Source organism: Lissotriton helveticus, chromosome 10 (assembly GCF_964261635.1).
Source record: "Lissotriton helveticus chromosome 10, aLisHel1.1, whole genome shotgun sequence".
NCBI lineage: Eukaryota > Metazoa > Chordata > Amphibia > Caudata > Salamandridae > Lissotriton > Lissotriton helveticus.
The window spans coordinates 877,875,240-877,892,371 of record NC_136071.1 but is presented as its reverse complement, the minus strand read 5'-3'; the positions used below and the strand labels follow the sequence as shown (position 1 = coordinate 877,892,371).

Here is a 17,132-nt window from a genome sequence, read left to right as displayed (position 1 = left end):
CACTCATACAAAACCATAGAAATTCCCCCGTTATAGTTAGTTCAGCTAACTATACCTCGCGTGCCCGCGGATCACTGACATAATATCGACGACACAAATATCGAGATACACAAATATCGAGTCAAAAATATCGATTGACAAAATATCGACTCCCTATCTTCAAACAGGTAAGTACCAAAATATCGACTCCAAAATATCGACTTACAAAAATATAGACTGTCAAAATATCGATTTTTTAAAATGTCTTAAAAGTAAGTTAAAACTAATATAGTAATAAATATATTTAATATAAACTTAGAAATAATTATTAAAAAAATATAATTTTAATAAATAATTTATATAATTAAAAAAATTATATCACCAAAAATTACACACACACATATATATATATATATATATATATATATATATATATATATATATATATATATATATATATATATATATATATATATTTAAACATATTATTAAATAAACATATATAACATTTTAGAAAATGTTTAAAATTTATTGTTACAACTATAGTGAGTTCAACATTAGCAAAAGTGTTGGATAGCGTAGAGGTAACATTTACTACTCCCACTCCAGTGGGTGCAACAGTAGGGAAAGCGCTGGATAGCGTAGAGGTTAAAATTACTATTCCCACTCCAGGGATGTATGACGTTACAACGCATACTTTTACAACGCCTACCATTACAACAAAACTTTTACAACGCAAAAACTTTTACAACGCATACATTTACAACGCAAGATTTTACAACGCATATACCTTTACAACGCATACCATTACAACATAAGTATTGGTAAGTATATAATAATTTTTTGAATATAAATTAATAAAAAATATTATAATATAATTTAATATAATTTAATTTTATTAAATAAATGTAATTTAAATGTAATTTTACCTTATTTTTACAAAGTACCCCTGTACCCCAAAAACCCAGAACTGACCCTGAACCCTAAAAATACCCCTTTACCCATAAACTGAAAACTGACCCTGAACCCTAAAAATACCCCTTTACCCGAAAACTGAAAACTGACCCTGAACCCTAAAAATACCCCTTTACCCAAAAACTGAAAACTGACCCTGAACCCTAAAAATACCCCTTTACCTACAAACTGAAAACTGACCCTGAACCCTAAAAATACCCCTTTACCCCAAAAACTGAAAACTGACCCTGAACCCTAAAAATACCCCTTTACCCAAAAACTGAAAACTGACCCTGAACCCTAAAAATACCCCTTTACCTACAAACTGAAAACTGACCCTGAACCCTAAAAATACCCCTTTACCCCAAAAACTGAAAACTGACCCTGAACCCTAAAAATACCCCTTTACCCAAAAACTGAAAACTGACCCTGAACCCTAAAAATACCCCTTTACCTACAAACTGAAAACTGACCCTGAACCCTAAAAATACCCCTTTACCCCAAAAACTGAAAACTGACCCTGAACCCTAAAAATACCCCTTTACCCAAACACTGAAAACTGACCCTGAACCCTAAAAATACCCCTTTACCCAAAAACTGAAAACTGACCCTGAACCCTAAAAATACCCCTTTACCCAAAAACTGAAAACTGACCCTGAACCCTAAAAATACCCCTTTACCTACAAACTGAAAACTGACCCTGAACCCTAAAAATACCCCTTTACCCCAAAAACTGAAAACTGACCCTGAACCCTAAAAATACCCCTTTACCCAAAAACTGAAAACTGACCCTGAACCCTAAAAATACCCCTTTACCCAAAAACTGACAACTGACCCTGAACCCTAAAATTAAAATATTTATCAATTAATCAATTATAATTAATTACCAATAATATTTTAATTAATTACCAATTAATAATTAATTAACAATTAATTTTTTAAAAATATCAATAAATAAATTAACATATTTAATTAATTATAATTAAATTACTTCCCACCCTATTCCCCTATAAACCCACAACCCGCTACAGAAAATAAATTACTAAAATTAAAATATTTATCAATTAATCAATTATAATTAATTACCAATTATATTTTAATTAATTACCAATTAATAATTAATTAACAATTAATTCTAAATTATTATCAATAAATAAATTAACATATTTAATTAATTATAATTAAATTACTTCCCACCCTATTCCCCTATAAACCCACAACCCGCTACAGAAAATAAATTACTAAAATTAAAATATTTATCAATTAATCAATTATAATTAATTACCAATTATATTTTAATTAATTACCAATTAATAATTAATTAACAATTAATTCTAAATATATATCAATAAATAAATTAACATATTTAATTAATTAGAATTAAATTACTTCCCACCCTATTCCCCTATAAACCCACAACCCGCTACAGACTTATATTACACAAAAAATAAAAATTATTATTAACTTACCTTAAATTCGATATTTTTGTTGTCTATATTATGTCTAGTCGATATTATGTCCATTCTATATTTTTGATTCGATATTATGTCCATTCTATTCGATATTAATTTTCTCTAGTCAATATTTTTGTTGTCTATATTATGTCTAGTCGATATTATGTCCATTCTATATTTTTTACTCGATATTCTGTCCAGTCGAAATAATTGACTCGATATTATGACTGTACACCGTGCCCGCAATGCACTGCTGATAACATCACATATTACATCACACATGACATGGTCAGTGACATCACTCATGACATCACTGATGTCATCTCAAATGACATCACTGATGATATCATCCAGTGAATTTGTGTTTTTCTGAAAATTAAATATGTTTTATATATGTACATCTCAAGGTCAATGGAAGAATAAATGGGTATATAAGTGTCTAAATGGGGAAAAAACATTGTAAAATTGATAGTATAACTGACTGATTAAGTGTATCTTAGTGAATACATGGGTTAGTGAGTAATGTTTAAATATGTAAATATCTGTATCAGTCTCTCACTTTGTGTATAAGTGGCTGCATGGGTTGGTGAGTAGCTACATGAGTGTCTATATGGGTTATTAGTTGGTTTTTTGAGTATCAGTAGGAGTGTCAGAGTCTATATGGTTCAGTTGGGGGTATTACTTAGTGCATAGATGCATGAGTGAGTGACTCACTGTATGTGTTGAAGACAGCATGTATGCAGGACTATATGGGTGAATGAGTGTGTGTATGGGTGTGTTAGTGAGTGAATGACTATCTCAATAGTGTCTTTATGAGTAACAGACAACAAAAGAAGAGAGGTCCGGTCATATACAAAGCTACCAAATATATGAGCAAGGAGATAAGTGGTCAATATTAATCACAGGTACTCCATTTGAGTAGGAAAGCCCTCACACACCGACCTAGTCAGTGTCATGCTTCATCATCGGGCCCCACCGAAGAGACCGAGTGTCTCTTCGGTGTGCTGCGACGCCAGAAATACTGCGGAGCTGGTCGTGTGGGGAGGACGTGTTGTGGAGATTGCTAAATTAAAAGTGACTGAGGGTATCGAAAAACTTTTAATGAATGATCCCTAAGACACGAGTAAGTGGTATATGTGTCTGAATTTAAAGGCCAAGGTTTTTAGGATATTGAATAAATTCAGCTAAATACCACAAGTTTATTAAAATCAGTCAACATGTTTCTGCCTTATCTGTGGTATATATTCACCATGGCATTCTTCAGGACTATACCCCGGCGGTATGGACACTCTAATAGTCCACCCTAACCTGGGGACGTGTAAGTGAAAAAAGGAAAAGTGAAAAAAGTGCTTAAAAATTAGAAGAGCAATTGCTCATTCCAAAAAACCCAAAAATTCAAGGGTGTATCAGCACCTGTAAAAGAAAATGACAAAGACAAACAGATAATGACATACATACGATTAGTTTATGTCAGCGTAGTCTTATTATAGTGCTCATAAGATGGTGGCAAACCTTTGTGTGCACACACAATAACTGATATCTTATGCACCATCCAAATAGCCCCTAGGGGTATTATACATGCTAAGAGGTGAAGTGCTAAAGGTGATTAAAAAACTACTATGGTAGTGCTTTGGGATAAAAACACGGTGTGGATTCTCCATGAAGAGGGATCAATTTGACCAAACGGTCGGTGTCCCCTTAGGATGGTAATTATGGAGAAAATCTCACTTTAAAACAGGGCGCTACTAGCACCATGGGTCTCGGGAGGAGGATTGGAGCGCGCTTGGCACATCCTAGGAAAAGAAAGGAGGTACATGTCAACAGAACCCAACCAACACACAGGTACTTAGCTTATGGTCATTATGAATGGCGTTCCGCTGGTGATCCAGACTCACGCCCTCTGCGCTCACAACCCGCTTCTCAACCTGCAAGAATCCTCTGAACCGGACCCCGACGATGGAGAGCGGGGCCGGTAAAGGTGTTTAAGAGCGCTTTGCTTCAGTGTGCGCGCTCGATTCCGGGTTGGGCGTGTCCCGCCCAGGTCGAGGCCTGGAACGCATACGCCCACTAAGGCGGGACGCGCCCAGGATCAAGACGAGGCTTGGAATAATGGACCTATCCCTGCGCGATGGCCACAGAAAGGCTGGTGGTTGTCAGGGCAACCGTGGTTGCTCTATGTTTACGGGGAAGGTTCTGGGAGACAGATTTGATAAAAAGGGGGGCGGATTATTTATTATAGTTCGGCGGAAGACCTTAATCCATGAGTGTCAACTGTTAACAATCATTAAGCAAGCAATGCCAGAGCAGAAGACGAGTGTTCCATCATTCTTGATATCAGAGCACCGCTTACAGTGTGGGTGTGAGTAGAAAGTGTCATTGCAGAGTGTCATTGCAGAATTTCACGCACTGTCAAGTCCCTGCGAGGTGAATCGGACCTACAGGGGACAAGATTAAATAATTGCACATTATGTAGAAACCATGAGTAACTACATATGTTTTAAACTAGTATATGTGAGTATTGGTGTATGTGAGAGTGAGCGATTGGAAAAGTTCCTGTATAAATAAGTATGTGTTTCTATAAGTGATTCTTTGTAAGTTTCTGTAGAAGTAAGTGTGGTGGTGTGTGTATAATAAGGGTGGGCGGCCAGCTACGCTCCGTGCACGGAGTGCACGTAGTGCCGTCTCCTACGCATTTTGCGTAGCGGGCGTAGCCAGGCGGCACTACGCGCGCTCCGCAGACGGTGTGTAGCCGGCCGCCACCCGCCTCCCTCCCGCCCTCCCTAAATACTTAAATAAAAGGATAGTAAGCTTTTTAAAACACTTACCTTGTCTGCCGCGTCCCCGGGGCTCCCTCTCGCCAACCCGCGATTCGCGCCGCCATTTCAGATACTAATGCGCATGCGCGGGCGGCCGCGCATGCGCATTTCTCATGAGAAATGCGCATGCGCGGGCGCCCGCGCATGCGCATTAGTATCTGAATCGGTGGCGGCGCGAATCGCGGGACGGCGAGAGGGAGCCCCGGGGACGCGGCAGACAAGGTAAGTGTTTTTAAAAGCTTACTATCCTTTTATTTAAGTATTTAGGGAGGGCGGGAGGGAGGCGGGTGGCGCGTAGTGGGGCTACGCGGAGTGCGCGGGTGGGCGTAGTTCTGTGCCCACTTCGCGTAGCTCCGCGGAGCCCCACTCCGCACACTACGCCCAGGGTTAGTGTATAACTGTATATGCAATTAAATGGATGCTTGATACTTTGTTTGCACATGTGACTATGTGTGTGAGTAACTCTATGGATGAGTGGCGGTGTGTAACAGGATGTATAGGTGTATGAGTACATATGATGAGTGAGTACATGTATGAGTGACTGTATAGGACTGTTGGTGAATGAGTGGATGTGTGTGTAGATCATAGAATTACTGAATAGGTGTGTTGTAACTGGTATTGGTGTGTCCATTGTTTTGAAAATGTTAGTTTCTATTTTTGAGTGTATCAAAGGTCATATTAGGGTAAGAGGAGGTCTGCCACTCTATCACAAGGATGATGTCATCAGTGATGTCATTTGAGATGTCATGAGTGATGTCATGACTGATGTCACTGACCATGTCATGAGTGATGTAATATGTGACGTCATCAGCAGTGCACTGCAGGCGTGCAACTTATAGTTAGCAGAACTAACTATAACGGGGGAATTTCTATGGTTTTGCACGAGTGAAATGTCCAACTAACTATAATGCCCCTGAAACCTATGATATTTTCTGTGAATTTCGAAGGTTTTTTAAATGCTAATTTCAAACTATAACGTGCCTGAAACCTATGGTTTTTTCAGTGAATTTCGAAGGTTTTTAAATGCTAATTTCTAACTATAACGTGCCTGAAACCTGTGGTTTTTCCAGTGAATTTCAAAGGTTTTTTAAATGCTACTTTTTAATTATGCCTAAAGAGGTACAACATGTGAAAAAGAAGATAAAATGTACAGAAAGAAAAAAAAGAAAAGCAGAAAGAAGCAACAGAAGTATACAACGACAAAGAAAAGTGCAGGAAGAAGAAGAGATGTGCAGAAAGAAGCAACAGAGGAGCAGAAAGTCCTCCTGTGCCCACAACTTTTTCAGACGGGTACTGGTGGTAACTGAATCTGACTAACCAGGCCTTAGAATACAGTGAAAACACCTACATACACTAGGGAACACTATGCGTTGGGTACCCCTGTGATTAGCTTGACCTCCTCTGTAAGACCCTAGTACATAATAGGGCAGGGGGATTAAAACTACCTCTTACAATGTGCCACACTGTTGAAGGGAGGGAGGTGCCTGAGGTGACATGTGTGCAAACACGCCCTGTGACCATTTTAATTTTGGTGATAAAGTCCCCTTGAATCCTGAGTGTCGAACTAGCCCACCAGGTATCTCCAGTAAGCACCACAGAGCTGCGTTGGGGCACGGCCTGGACTACCTCTAAATATTCAGTGAACAATTATGCACAATTACTACAAATAGAAAGAACTGTGTCCTCTTAGCCCTGGTACTAAAAGGGAGTTGGATGATTCTGGGCCAATTCACAAAGGTTTTTAAGAGTAAGTAAAAGAATACTCTTTTAGTACTGCTTATCGTACTCAAAAATGCTTTTGTGAATCTGCTTTTCCGTCTTACAAACACATCCCTAATTATTGGATAATGAAGAAAAAACTATTGAACCATTATTTCTAAAAGATTGTATTTGGGTCTGTAAACAAAGTAGCAGATGTTTTCTAAAGGGTGCTTTGCAAGGAAATTGCGGCTTAATTGATTACATTATTCTGTCCATTTTGTAGTGTAATTACATTTATATATCACCTACTACCTCTAATGAAACTGTGAACCGCTTTATGCTAGGCAGCATGCTGCTCTGGAACTGAAGTTAAGTGAAGGACAGTGGTTATTTGTTATTTTTGGTTACTGGGGTCAGTCTAGTGCTCTCAAGGAGACCATTCCATGCATTTGCTCCAGTTTCTATGGGATATATTAAAATGATAGGGATAGATGTCATCATAAGTGGAAGTTATATGAGTACAAGTACAAGATTTGTTGTGATTAACAGATAGATTAAATTTGGTATTTCTAGTTTAACATCAGTTTTAGAGAGCTACAGGAAACGCAGGGATTATTGGGCCCAACCGTGGGAGTGAAAGCCTTTTACTCCTGATGCCCCGGGAACCGACCTACTATTGATCCTGAGCAACTGAGCCCAATCCCCCCATCAGCACTTGACTCTCTGGAATAGCGTGGTCCATGCAGTCCACGGCTCCATCTGGGAAAGATGAATACAGGGGAATGAACACAGAATCACAACTCAAAATGCCTGCAGCAACACCAATAAACCATTGTTAAGCCAAATAGTCACTTTTAATAAAAAAATAAGTTTTTTTATCTACTGCTAACAGCATAAAGGAATAATAAGACATTCACAAACAACTACACAATCTCCCTAAGGTTGGGGCACTAGTGGTTTCTACTTGCTCGAGCGATAGTGGTTGTTGCCCATTCACTAGAGGCAACATCCAGGATATACCCCACTTGTTGTCCAAGTCACAAGAGTTCACTCTGACTCTGTTCTGAAGTCAAAGGTGTTCAATCTCTGATGCCCTATCTTGCCAGTACATTTCCCTAGGGTTGAATGGCCTGAATTCAGTCTTACCCTCATCAGTAGGCCCTAAGGGTCCGGAGTACCTGAGCGAGCCCCCGCTGTAGGTATTGGAGTAGGAGAAGATGGTCTATGTGAGTTCAGTGCACACAACCCAAGCAGGCTGCACTTGCTGGGTCCCGATCTCCTCACACGCAGTTGTGCTCCAGTGGCAATCAGCAGTTTCTTGCAGTTGTTTATTGCAGGTAAGTGTTATGGTCTCTCCCACCACAGGGGGCAGATGGAAAGAAGTTCCCAGTGCTGATCCCTTATCCAACAGTAGATGCGAGGAGGGTGGTTCCCACGGCAGCCTCACTCCACTGACGATACTCTGACGATACTCTGGGACTCTGGGACAGTACACACTCTGTCTAGTTCTGATGACCCCGTCTGGCATATGGGCTCACCAGGTCCCTACTGTACATGGGCAGAACAGATGTCCACACGGAAGACCTTCTTGGCAGATAGGTTTGCTATTTTGTTAGCTGCACACAGCCTCATCAGCACAGCGTTCAGCAAAGTTCTTGTTTGGCAGCCCCTCCTGGCATACAGTATTGCCGATCTTCAGCTGCACAAGATCTCCAGCCCGATCAGCATAGCAATCACCATGGCTCACTTCACAGCGGCCTTCCCCTGGCATACGGGGGTTGTTAACTTTGTCCTGCACACAGGCAATGACCTTATCGGTGCAGCGGTTGTTTCCTCACACCTCGCAACGGGAGCCCATTCAACAGGATTCCACACTAGACATCGCTCCCTTCAATGCTCTCCACTTCCTTCCAGGGCACACAGGTCTAGGCAAGCAGGCAAGCAATGGTGCTCCAGGCTGAAGGGCAGGTGGCCTTGGATTCCCTGGGTGATGTCCTTCACTGGCTCCTAGTGGAAAAAAGAATCATTTTCAAATCACAAGTGTCTTGCCTATAAGGCACTTCAGGGTAAAGGACCACTATATCTGAGATCGCACTTGAAATGGTACCTACCAGCCAGAATTCTCAGATAATCTTACTCAAAACTGCAACAAATACCCAAGTATAAGCAGGTTCGCTGGTGAGGCAGAAACTTCCTACTGGGAACAGCTAAAACCTGGAACCACCTGCCAATGTCGATAAAAAACAGTACCTGACTCCTGTCCTTCAGAAGATTACTGAAAACATGGCTCTTTTCAAACACGGGTTATGGAACCTTATAAGGAGCATCTTCAGTCCCACCACCTCATATGTCCAGCCAAATCCAGCACCAAGACACCTTCGGGCATATGCGCGCTATACAAGTCGACAAATCAATCAATCAAAGAGACTAGAAAACCTTGAGCCTCAATCGTGGTCACAGGCAGAAGTCTTGACGAGCTTCCCCTCCTCACACAGCCTGTCTGGCTGACTGCCATGTGACAATTTAAGGGTCTGAAGCTCCCCTTCTTACAGTCCATTTCCAGACATCAAATGTGGTTTAGAGCCTTGGTCTCTGAAGTTTATGTTGGGAGTATGCATCTTTTGCAGTGCCCACTACTCTGCCGTTTCTTCCTCCCAAAAAGCAGTCTGTTACAGCAGGGTGTCTCCTAAGCTGAGAGCCCCAAAACACAAGCTGTGGGAGTGACTATAGTTCATACCTGGATGACATCCACAGTGATTTGTGCATCAGAAGATTAGCCCAAACCCTGCTCTTTTTGATTTTCCTATCTGCCCTATCTCCTTCCTGAGGTGTGCACAGGACCCTTTCTTGTGACTACTCACTGAATCAAAGAGTAACCTTTAGGAGTGCAGGGGAAGCTTGGATCTTCCTACTCCAGTATGTGTTTCACCCAGCATACAGGAATTGCAGCAATACACAAATCTGTCTGAGGGGATTCCTCTATTTCCTCTCCATGTTTCAACATGCAGGCCTGAGACTCCCAAAATGGAACCCACGGTCTTCCATGTATTGTACCAGTCACAGGCACATATAAAAACAGTGCATGTATACATCACATACACACTGAACAGCACTGTAACCTTCCTGCACTGCACCACTTATAGGCACACGTGTACATCCATTCCATACATTTAACATGCAAACCGTGCACAGCACAACATCCTTCATGTAGTGCACCACTTACAGGTACACATACACTTAACATATATATTCAACACTCACCAACTGTCCAGCACTAAACCCTTCGAGTATTGTACCACTCATAGGCACACATACACCCACCACATGCATTATCCCTGTGTTGTACCATTCCCGGGCACATATACACTCAGTACAGATACACCACGCATGTGCTGTGCAGCACTACACACCAAACCAATGTAGGTAAAGGGTGAATTAAGCACACAGCAACTGAACTTTACCTGAGGAAGCCTATAGGCCTTGACGCAGGTTAAAAATGACCTGTTCACTCCTGCTGATCACTACAAGGTATGCTGTCACCACCACACTCATGCTGCTTAACTTCTGCTGAAGGCAGCAGCCTTCCACCACTATGACGGTAGAGCTTTGGGCGCCCTTCCTAGTCCAACAAGACCACAATCCGTGAGACAGGCCAATGTCCATGTTTGCCTAAGGCAACAAAAATCAGCATTAAGGATACAGACATCACTACAGGCGGGGCACTCAGGGCAGGGTAAAGATCCATTACCATGCGGAAGCCCTTTCTGTCCCAACAGCTGGGTTGTAGGAGTGTGGTTTCAAAGGAGACGTTGTGGTACACGTAAAGAGGTGTGGGAATTTTAGACAAAAAACAATATTCGAGATTAAAGCAAACATTAAAGCGAACATGCATGCAAGTTAGAGTAATTTATAGTCTGAGAACTGAGACAAGTAAAGAATGGGGAGTAAGTAGAGGGGCATTCGAAAGAAAACAAGGAGAGGCAACTTAGGGACGTTTTACATCAGGTCAACTTTTCAGGCAGGGTTTTCAGAATATATAAGTGTTTTTTAGAGAGAGCATGTAATATGAGCATACAAAACTATATTTTCCAAAACTGGGCTGATTAGTGATAATTCATCAATGAAGCACCCATTTATAGTTCCTCACATTATGTTATTCCCTATATATTATTGATCAGTTACATAGCACACAGTGCCATGGGCGTCCGCAGATATTTTTCCAGGGGAGGGGGGGCAAAATGTTAACGTCATCACCACCCTCCGACGTGTGTGCCAGGTGGGGCACAAGAAACACTGGGGCGCAGGAGGAGCCATGGGGGGCAGGAAGCAGGCCGCATATGATCTCATACACCATAGGGTTGTTGTGCCACAGCCATCTCTTTCTTTTGTGGCACCCCAAAATCCATACCTGCCCTGGTCCCTAAAATTACCCCCTAGCACCCCAAAACTCATACCCACCCTGAGCCCTAACATTACCCCTGCCCCCCCCAAAACTCATACCCGCCCTGAACCCTAAAATCACACCCCTGGCACCCCAAAACCCATACCCACCCTGAACCCTAAAATTACCCCCTAGCACCCCAAAACCCATACCCACCCTAAACCCTAAAATTACACCCTGCCCCCCAAAACTCATACCCACCCTGAACCCTAAAATTACCCCCCTGGCACCCCAAAACCCATACCCACCCTGAACCCCTAAATTACCCCCCTGGCACCCCAAAACTCAAAACCCATACCCGCCCTGAACCCTACAATTTCACCCCTTGCACCCCAAAACCCATCCCCACCCTGAACCCTAAAATTACCCCCTTGGTACCCCAAAACCCATACGCACCCTGAATCCTAAAATTATCCCCCTGGCACCCTAAATCCCACACCCACCCTGAGCCCTAAAGTTACCCCCTGGCACCCCTAAAGCTGAACACTACATTCTGATTGTGTATCACGTCGTTTCGCCGCTCAGGAGCATCTGCTGGTCCGGATCTGCTCGCCCTGGTCCGGTTCTGCTCACCCTTCTCTGGGGCTGTTCTGCCTGCCCTGTCCCTCTTCCGGACCCACCGAGCCTGCCTCCGTGCACACTGCCTGGACCTACTCTGTCTGGCCTGGTTCTTTCTCCTTGGGACCTGCTGTCTTCACTGGCGGAGTTAGGACACAGATCTCACTTCTCTGAAGCAGCTCTCCCTCATCCAGACCCCCCACTCCGCCTCCACTTGCTCTCTCATCTTCCTTCCTCCCTAATTCTTGGTCTCTCTTTCCCCACTGCTTCTCTCTCTCTTTCTCTCTCCCTCTTCGTTCAATCTCACACCCCACTGTATCCGTCTCCCCGACCCCACCAAGTCTTTCTCTGTCCTCCCTCTCTCTTCCTCCTCCTCATGTCGGTGATAGGGAGCCCGGGGCCCTCTCTGAAAATGCGAGCTGGAGGTGACCTTAAGTGTGAACGCACCAAGGTGTGAACCGGGAGAAGAGGCGGGGGAGGGGGTGGGCGGCAGGTAGAGGGTCAAAGGGGACACTGGCTCTCAGAGAGGTGAGAAGGGGCGGGGAGCAGCCTGAGGACAAAAACAACACTAGAGCAAGAGGCAGACGCTTCGCGGGAGCCTGGTGTTGTAAAATGAAGAAACTCACACTTCTTAGCACAACAAAGGGCGCCTTTCACTAGAGCCAAGAACCTGACCCATCGCGAACAAACTGTATAACAAAAAAGGGGATAGCCCTAATACTCCGACCGCATCTGGGCATTAGAAACTTGGAAATACAAAGAAAATATGCATCGGAATCAATACTTCAATAAACATTAACTGGATAGGAAAATATTAATTAATAATTCCACAGAAATGATTTCTCACATTTATTTGTTTTGAATAAATGTCACCAACTCAAACTGTAGTTCTCCATATTTCTTTTTTATATATATACTTGAGAACAATTGAAAAACAGTACATACTTTCAAATAACTAATAAAATATGTAGCCAGAGGTTATTTATCCAATCGATAGTCAAAAAATCCTTAAAGCTACCCTAATCAGTAATATAGATGCTATTCATATGTAAACAATGGCATTCTGTCAAGAGATCGCCCCGTGTTCTCATAGGAGAGTACAACAATGGACTACCGGTTTTTTTAGTCCTTCTCTCAATCTTTTTTGTACTCTCACACTTATTATATAATTTCTTTAATATTTTATAGGGCTTCGCCAATCAAGGTCGACACGTTTCGGCCTGACATATCTTAGGCCTCATCAGGACTGGGGTAATAAGCTGGGTAGATATATAACGCGATGATGCAATATCTAACGCGAGGTTAAAGACCCCCGCGTTTCCGCTCAGGAATGTCACTTGCTTGGCTTCCAATAAAGTTCTTACGATTCTTTGACGCGGTTCCGGTATATTTACTACCCCAGGTCACGTGTTTCAAATGTTGTTTGTACTCTGTTTCTTTTTTCCTCTATCTATCTCCGGCTCACTTTGTATTCTCCTGCGTAGCTTGTAGTCGCCATACTATTTCTGCTTCCGTAACCGGCTTTCTTCTAAAACCCATCACGAACAAACAGCAGCCACCGGAGAAACCAGCAGTGTCATGAAAACAACAAAGGACAGAGACAGACAACTGTTGCTGAAACCTGGAAGTACAACTTACACCTTTAACAAAAGGTAATTCCTGATGCAAGCACCACATGCCAGAACACTATAAATATATAAATCTCCCATCAATGCACACCTGAGAGTGAATAAAAACATGAGCAGCAAACTAAGGCAGTGACTGACAGACACTAAGCATGGGCGTCCGCAGGGGGGTGGCAAGGAATGGTGCTTCAGGGGGGCAAGCGCCCCTCCTTGCCCCCCCCCCCTGCGGACGCCCATGAGCACACCCCACAAACTGAAGTTGGGGTTCGTGGCTCACTTATGAAAACCCAGTAAATTACCCAATGTCCTCATCTCACCAGTGAAATAAATGATATGCCTCTGTTTAAAATCTTTAAAATGTACATATACTAACAATAATGCACACAACATCTGTTCTTTGACATGTGCCCTTGCTGGTCAAAGCACAGCTGATGTCTGTCCCTCAGCATGCAGTGGGCTAACCCCAAACAATTATAGAAAAGGCCATGTCTTATTCAGTAGGATTTATTCTCTCGTTTGAATTCGAAAATAAGCTATATGTTTTCATACATTAACAAATCAGGTTAGCACTTGTAACAGCAGATTTCCCTAATCACCAGTGTCTTGCACAGACTTCTAACGTGAGGAATCAAAAGTATCATAACTTTTTAATAAACTAAAATTATTTGTGTGTGACTGTCAAATTGCGATTATTGTCATTAAATGCTCTTAGAACGTCTCTCGTGTACCCTGAAAAAAAACTCTCCAAAAAAGTGCTGTACAAAAAAGGAAATCTCTTGCCAACATCAGACATGGAAAGCCGTCAATGGCAACTGTCTTAAAGTCCTATTTTGAGAATATTGGCACCGCTCATCATTCTCTCATCAGTAGTTACTGCTCCTGCCTTGCCTTTGTGGATGACATCCCTCTTCAATAATTACTGTCCAACAGAGACTCCTACCTTCCACTGTCAAGCAGAGACTCCTTCGCCCTACTTTCTTCTTCCCCATTATGCTGGTTTGGGCTGAGCTGCTTGAGTAGCGGTGCTACTTCAGCGGGTGCCGGGGTAGCGGACCACTTATCGGGAGGGAAGCAGTCTAGTTCATCGCCGCAGTCCAAGGCTGTTACTGTCATTAGGCAGGTATGGAAAGTTGTCTGAAGGGCAGAGCGACGGTTGTTTATAAAGAAACTTGCTGTTCATCACCTTGCGAATGAAAACGTGCGCGTGTCTCTTTTAACAGGAGTTTCAGAAGAGGCAGAGCACTGCGCGACTTCCCCCGCCTCCTGATGGTTGGAGGTTGCAGATTAGTTTCATCATAGTGTGGCACAGCCTGTGCTGGAGGTGGAGGGGGTGCAGGGCACAGAAGTCGGAGAACTGACTTCAGGCAATTGAAAGCAGGACTTTCGGTCTGCGGAGGTAAAGCCAGCAAAAAAGCAAAAACAAAATATCTACTAAGGGTCCTTTTAACAGTTTAACCAAGGCACACAAAATGGACAAATCATGTTCAACTCCCCCGAATTACTGGGCTCCTGTCTGAACCCACACAGGCACTATTTCTCTGTGCCTTTCCATACTATCTTTTCTCATGGACCGAGATCAGTACCCACATCATTGCATCTAAATATCCCTATAGGATGGCACGTTCACTGCTAAAACCTTCTAAAGGAAAAATTGGCGTTATTTTAACGTATTCCCGATTAGAACCTCTTCTTCCTTCACGAAAATTTAATGATGATATTTAATTCCCCAGCGTTTTCCTTCAGATGTCCCTTTTATCTGGTTTTAAATGTAGGAATGCAGGCTTTCTGCCGACCTTCCTTCTAAACCTTCTTTCTTAAGCTCTCGTTGTCTATCTTTATCGGTGCCTGTCAGTGTCCATGTTGTAGTTACCCGCCCCATAAATAACTATTCTAGTAAGAACCTCCTCGATTACTGCGCCACTCCCTAGAATGTAATTTACACAAGGCGAAAACTCAGACTCCGTAGTTATGGAGTGATTTCCTGCATAGAGCACAAGTTCCGCATTCGCTCAAAAACCGCCCAAAACAAGCCGCGACCCACATAACAACAAGGACTGATTAAACATGCTTAGCATAGCGTCCTGCCCAAAACATGTGCTGCTTCTGTCATTGTAGCCAGATAAATAATGCAACGAGTAACAATACAAATACAACAAGCCTGGAATATTAGCTTTGTCACTTGTTGTTAGCTGCTAAATAACCAACAACTGTGGCTTCGTTGTACATAACATTGAAAATGGCTTAGTTCTGTAATGAGGAAACTGTGAAAGAACTATAATGGGTCCCTTCGAAGGCAGTGAAGCGGGGTACTGCGGCAGCCGTAAGATTTTTTTTTCCACCGTCAGGGCAAACATGGAGAGCTCAATAGAGACCTGTCTCAGCACCTGTGAAAAGTAAAGCAGGTGCATTGAGACACTATTTTAAAAAACAGGACATTTATCTGTTTAACCCGGACACTGAGCAAAAACAGGGACATTTCTTTAATTAGTAGCAAAGTGTGGGACACTGCTCCAAAAACCAGGTCCGTCCGGGGACAACCGGGACGTCTGGTCACCCTAACTATGTTGTGTATTTCCTTCTGCTGGAGCAAGGTCTTGTGAAAAAGGAGACTTGCTCAGATGCAATCTTCTCATGTAACCGCTAACCCCATATTAAAACTTGATAGTGGAAATAACATGCATTTACACAACACTTGAGTATAAGACTGAAGCTTGCCTATGTGTTTTACTAACCAGTAACTCGAGAGTGATGCTAAGATGATCGCTAACTGAAATTCTTTAGTGCGCATGCATCTACTGCACCTACGTAGTGTGAAGTATCTATGCTTGGAGGGAAACTTTCTGCACTTGCGCAGTAGCTAACAAGATGGCCGCTTGAAACTCACATGCTTGCCACCTGCTTGCTGAAAAACTAAGTCCAGCTATTTTGCTACTGCTAATGCGGGAAGAATAATATTAAGTAAATGGGATTAGAGTAGAAACAGTGAAACCATGTATTTTTGATTTTAACATTTGTCTTTTTGACTTTTTCAATAGTGCTGCTTATTATGGGCCTGCCGTTGTAAGCCACAGTCCATTCCCTCTCATTCTGCTACGCATGCGTGATGCAACCTAGATGGAATAAGCCATGTTAACTTGAACATCGGTCATGGCTGAAAATTGTTACTTTCATGTGAACCGGAATGACAGTCCACTGAAATGCCTGAGAACTACTGTTTTTATTCCTAAAATTGTGACAATTACTTTGTAAATACGGGTGGGAATAAAGTCTGATGTATAAAAGTTAAGGGGTGGGATTTTAAGCAAAGAACTGAAATATATATATATTTTTTAAAACCTTTATTTTTGGTATTTTTCCTTATTTGAACATAGTACAAATTCACATCCCCCATCTTACATCAGCATGGTACATTTTGCAATTCGAGTGTAATCAGTATAATCCCCGCACAGGCAATGTATTTTTATGTGTATTCCAACAAAAAGCATATTCAAGGTATCTATAATATTTTGCATGTAATACCCACGTCATTTCCAACTATCGTGTATGACCCACATTGCGAGACATCCTGCACCAATCCCACCAATCGAACTGTTTTTCTCAGAGA

The 17,132-nt window shown here is 42.3% G+C and overlaps 1 protein-coding gene across 6 annotated transcripts in view; it reads right to left on the bottom strand.

Annotated features, from left to right (window-relative positions):
* Window positions 1–17,132, bottom strand: part of LOC144784606 (ATP-binding cassette sub-family B member 5-like) — a 1,313,284-nt gene that overhangs the window by 767,741 nt on the left and 528,411 nt on the right. The window contains exon 1 of one of the 6 annotated variants that reach the window (XM_078663515.1): window positions 14,469–15,014. The exons of 4 other annotated variants lie outside the window; for them this stretch is intronic. In XM_078663515.1, the coding sequence (XP_078519641.1) occupies window positions 14,469–14,641 (173 nt within the window). In that variant the 5' untranslated portion in view covers window positions 14,642–15,014. Of the gene's footprint in view, window positions 1–14,468; window positions 15,015–17,132 lie in introns of those variants that run through there. One more of the 6 variants, XM_078663519.1, reaches the window with a different exon arrangement.